Source organism: Halyomorpha halys, unplaced genomic scaffold (assembly GCF_000696795.3).
Source record: "Halyomorpha halys isolate HHAL.00 unplaced genomic scaffold, Hhal_1.1 Scaffold1132.1, whole genome shotgun sequence".
Taxonomy (NCBI): Eukaryota; Metazoa; Arthropoda; class Insecta; order Hemiptera; family Pentatomidae; genus Halyomorpha; species Halyomorpha halys.
The window spans coordinates 62,514-68,285 of NW_027109501.1; the positions used below are offsets into that span (position 1 = coordinate 62,514).

The window sequence follows — 5,772 nt, forward strand, 5'->3', positions numbered from 1 at the left end:
AAGAAGTACAAATATTTTCCCAAACAAGTTACTTGTTTGTTACTAACGAATTCGGAGTGAAATGCAAATAAAAAAAAAAAAAAAGAAAGACACAATAATGAAATCCTTATTTCATGGAAATATTCTACTATGAATTATCATAGTAAATCTGTTATAATCATTAAAATTTGATTTAAGTGTGGGTATGAACAAAAAAATCAGTTCGAGTAACTTTTGCTTGGTCAGAGAAATTTTTGTTAAACCTCGAAAAGGGAACTTCGTAATTTTTTGTAGACTCCCTGGTAACGTAATGGCAAAGTAAAGAAAAAAAATCAGCTAAATCGGACAAGTATTATCAAATATATATTTTTATTGAGATTTTGAACTGTACATAATAATACATCTAGTAAATTTGATGTAAGATCACAATGGTTCGATACAAACGTATAGACAAACTAACTATTGGTAGCACTCTAAAAAAATGTTTACATAAGAATGTCTCGACACATCTTCTTTTCAAGCACCTTGGAGGATTGTCAGGAATTGAATAGGAAGCAAGGTTAGAAACTAGTGGATTTGTATGGTTAGGGAGTTTATGATGGAAATATTTATATCTGGTTCGCACTAGATTGGTTACATATGGAACATTGTAGTCTTTATGGATGATTTTATTAGTGACAAAGTAAGGTGAATTCATTATTTTATGATGGATATTAGATTGTAAGGATTAGATATGAGCGGAATTCGAAGGTTTAGTGGAGCCCCAAAGCTTGAATCGTATGTCCAGAATGGCCTAGATCATTCTTTTGAAATGGGTTGGAAGTTTAGACCGTTTGTCTAGTAAGTGCTGTTAACAGTCGGAATCGACTTGCAGTTTACTGCTTTTTCAGACTTGTGTGAGGATTCCAAGTTGGAAGTATGCCCTGATGTAGTCCAAGGTATCGGATCCGTTCTAGATGGGTAAGAGCAACATTATTAAATTTTTTATATAGGTTTAGGACGATGGGTAAAGGCGGTTCCTTTTTAATCCTCCTATTATGACATCATTCTTCGAGGGTCGAGATATGTGATTGGAGAGTTTGGAATGCAATTAAAGGATTATTATTAACTACGAGCGCACATGTGTCAGCGGCATACGTGGTAAGGATAATGTTAGGATTGGTAGGGATGTCAGCTGTATATACGGTGTAGAGGATAGGACCGAGGAAACTACCTGGAGGAACACCAGCGGTTTGAGAGAAAAGGAATGAATAGGAACCATTCTGATTTACATGGAATAATCTATCAGTGAGAAATGAACAGATGATAAGAAAGTAAGTAAAAGGTTGGAATTTATTGAGTTTGTGTCTGCTTTACATTACAATTTTTTTTTTTTATATTTGAAAATCAAATGATGAATGCAGTAGGAATACTAATGAATAATTGGAACAGTTTTAAATATTTTCTATTTTTATTAATTTATTCCAGCGACTTACAGAAGATGATGGTCTTATTCGACAGTAAAATGACAAATGCCGTGGAAATGTTTTCAATTTTCTTTTTTGGTTGTGTAGCTGGGTTCATCGCTTCTTGGAAGATTGCATTTTTGAACCTTGGAATGATGTTGGTTGCTATGATCGTCATGTATTTTATACTACAAGTAAGTATCATTATGTTTTAAATGTGAATTGTTTTTGACGTCACATACAATGATTATGTTATATAAAAGAAGCTCCTTATTATCATATTTTACAGGAGTTGTCGTAGAATAAGTTGTGTGGCCCAAATATGGCCTACTTAATAGTGAAAAGACCCATGGTGAAAAAAAAGAAATTTTTTTCAACCCAGTTTTTGATTAATTTAATGAAATTTATGTATAATGACAAGTGAAAATTAATGTGTCTGCCAAGTAAAGGTAGGGGAAATACAAAATAGTGGCTGTTATAAAGTGTTAAAAAAAAAAAAATCATTCAGAGGTCTGTATCTTGAAAACTACCAACACAAGAATAAGTGAAAGAATGTGATTTAAAGTAAAATAAATTTGCTAAATGATGAGCCGTAATAGTGCTATTTACATTCAATAGTTCTCAAGATATAGATTTGTAAATTGCAACATTTCATAAAATATGCACTGAAAAACCAATAGTTAGTGAATTTATCTTGTAAAATCTATATCTCAAAAATCATTTCACATACAGACGTCCATTATACTAAAATTAAATCTAGTTTAATGAGCTATAAAGTAATTTGTGACGTTTATATTTCTAGGAGTTGTATTTTTTATGATCTATTCAAATATTTTATCTGAAAAAATGAAATTAACATTTTGTGAATTTATTTTTGGAAATATAAAACTTACAACTCCTACGAAGATAAACATCATCAAAATTAAGTTATATTACGTTTAACTAGCTTTAATTTGAATACTAGCTTACGTCTGTACGTCTTATAGTTCTTGAGATATATTTTTTCATAAATCAAAATTTTGTCCGAACTATTAGAAATCAACAAGTTGTGAATTTAGTTAGTCAAATATCACGAAAACTGCTATTCTTACGAAGATAAACATTATAAACTGCTTTATGGTACATTAAACTAGCTTTAATTTGAGTGCTAATTGACATATGTAGGTCAAATGATTTTTGAGATGTAGATTTCTCAAAATAAATAACATCAAAACAAAAGATTTTTCAGTGTAATCTTTAAGAAATGTTATAATTTGAAAAGCTATATCTCGCAAACTATTGAACGTAAATAAGTCTATCAGGGCTAATATTTTAGTGTTAAATGTTGTTCTCTTACGTTTTCTAATGTTCATGATAATTTTAAAGATATAGAGCTCCGAATGAAATTTTTTTTTTTTTGTTTTGAAACAGCCCGTTTTTTTTTATTTCCCCTACTTATACTAGGTAGATTCGTCAATTTTGACTAGTAATAATACATAGTTTTAATCAAAGTAATAAAAAATTGGGTTGAAATAACTTTATTTTTTCTTCTCCAGGGCTCTTGTACTGTGAGGTTTGAGCAACTAAAGCCCACTCAATATTCGATCAATTGGTCTGAATTTTGCCGACAGCTAGAATAATCTATATTCTTTCAAAATAAAATTAGGAAATCAAATAAGAAGGAAGTTTAGTAGACATTTGGGGCGTTCACTCAAATCATTACCAATAGGCCATATTAAGACCAGCGGTCCCACAATGGAATTATTGTACATTAATAAACCTACAAATAATGATTCACTATAACAACGATCCTCATCTATGTGTATTTATAATTCATATTATTATATTTACGTCATAAATAGTCAAACTAATTTAATTTCGCAAAGGAAATTGTGTGATTATCTACATGGCCGAAAAAAATTGCTTTACACTATTTTTATTTTATTATCATTCATTATTGGTGCATTCTTCTCCTCTCCTTTGCACAAACATTCCTCTATATTTCTTACTACCTCTTTGGACTTTATCTAATGTCCAGTGTGCTGTTTGGTTACCTCCCTATTTGTATGTCCCACTTTGTCTATTGTGTAATTTAAATTAAACTTAGTGATTTTTTTCTATGATTTGACTTTTATAAACCCACTTATTTCCTCTGATTTTTATGTTTATATGTTTAGTCTATTTATAATGTAGTGTGTATTTAAGTGTTCAGTGTCTGTTTTGTAGTTTACTGTGTTTTGGATGTTTATGGTTATATGTATAGCTTCCAGAAACCTTCTGCTTTTTCTGTGCTGTATCTATTATTTTAGGATTTTCAAAGTTTAATTTGCGGTTTAATTTTATGCCGTGGTAGGCCAGTGCTGTGAAATTTATATTTTTTAACATTTCTACAATTGCTTGCATGTTTCATGTTTTTTATGCTTCACCAATGTATGCTTATTATTTTATTGAAGTAAATATTTTTTTTTTTAGATAATAAAAAATAAGGGGGAATCACGACATCAGTACAATATTAAATGCACAAAAGTAGCTAGTGAAGTACTGATGAACACCCATACTGTGGCCGCTTATGGTGGCGAATGTAGAGAAAGTGAAAGGTATGATATGTTCAAATATAGATTTGTACAATTGAGGAGTTTCCTATCAAAAGCCGATTCATCCACTTTTGGAAGATTAGCATTAAATATCTAATGCAGGCCGCACATCGTACAACTTTCACTTACGAATCAACTTAAGTTCTCAAAGTTTGTGAAGTTTTGGTAGGTTCGTGTTGAAGCTATTGTGATGTTAGTGATTTTCAGGAGAAAAAAAAATCCAAAGAACAGAAAAGGGGAAAATTATGTACGAGAATATTTATTTTGCTATAAAAATTCGTATTTTAGTGTTTATCTAGGAGTAAATAATGAACATAAATTTCGTTCTTGCCAAGAATACAACCGCTTAGTGTTGGGGAAAAAATTGCTATAGTTGTAACTAATAGCTAAAATTGTCATGGATACGATATTTATTTATCAATGGTTCATTCATGAATAAGGGCCGTTTCCATGGCAACTTTAGCAATTAGTTTCAACTATAGATAATTTTTGCCCATCTCTGCAACAGTTTAACAAAAGATAACTAAGCAGTAATGAAATCGGGAAAGATCTGTCGCTCTAGACTTTTTTCCGTTTGAATCGGATTAATTTATTTTTCCTTTTTAATCCTTGATTTTTTTTATTATTACCAACAAAAGAATTTTATAGGTTTTTGAAAATTCGTCAGACTTTTGATGAGTGTTAGGCCTTTCAGGTGTATATTTTCTTATTGATTTAATCTGGATTATCTCTATTTTAAATTTATCATCTCTATTATCATTTGAAATGAAAACTTAATGATTTAGTATCTTTTCTCGTTGTTTTACTGAGTGTAATAAATCATCTTAAAACTTGTCCCAGTCAACTCGTCCTTTAATCATTGGAGGAGGAGAGGGAAAGTCCTAAGGGACAAAGTACAATTATTGAAATCAGTGGCGTAGGCCTTAATTTTCCAGTGTGGGAGCGCTTACCATCTTTTGAGAATTAAATAACATCGGACGATCAAGAATGGCCCCATCTCTTTACAAGGTGGTTTACAAAGGGCTCACCAATTTTTAGTCTTAGTCAGTATATATTTATTTGACAGCTATTTAAAGTTGTTGAAACCCATTCAGCCTTTGTTGAGTTATCAATCGGGGAAAAACACGGGCCGCCTATTAATATATCGGATGTTAGGAAAAAGCAGAGTGGCCCACTACACCACTACACCACTGATTAAAATCGAATATTACAAAAATAATATCAACTCCGTAAATTCTTACCTCCTCCCTCCAACCTCCTCACTCCTACCTCCTACCTCCTTCCTCCTCCCTCTGACCTTCTCCCTCCTACCTCCTACCTCCTACCTTCTCACTCCTACATCCTACCTCCTCCCTCCTCCCTCCTGCCTTCTCCCTTCTACCTCCTCCCTCCTACATCCTTCCTCCTCCCTCCTCCCTACTGCCTTCTCCCTCCTACCTCCTCACTCCTCCCTCCTGCCTTCTCCATCCTCCTCCTACCTCCTCACTCCTACATCCTCCCTCCTGCCCTCTCACTCCTACCTCCTACCTCCTGCCCTCTCACTCCTACCTCCTACCTCCTCACTCCTACATCCTACCGCCTATCTTCTCCCTCCTCCCTCCTCCCTTCTCCCTCCTACCTCCTCCCTCCTCCCTCCTCACTCCTCACTCCTACATCCTGCCTCCTGCCTCCTCCCTTCTCCCTTCTCCCTCCTACCTCCTCACTCCTACATCCTTATTCCTACCTACTCACTCCTACATCCTACATCCTACCTCCTACCTCCTCCCTCCTGCCTT

At 33.5% G+C, this 5,772-nt stretch overlaps 1 protein-coding gene across 1 annotated transcript in view; it reads left to right on the forward strand.

Moving 5' to 3' along the window:
- Positions 1-1,452: 1,452 nt before the first annotated feature.
- Positions 1,453-5,772, forward strand: part of LOC106688466 (ATP-dependent translocase ABCB1) — a gene marked incomplete in the record, with an annotated part of 42,278 nt that continues 37,958 nt past the window's right edge. The window contains 2 exon segments of the mRNA XM_067047692.1: positions 1,453-1,618; positions 3,876-4,000. Coding sequence (XP_066903793.1) covers positions 1,460-1,618; positions 3,876-4,000 — 284 coding nt within the window.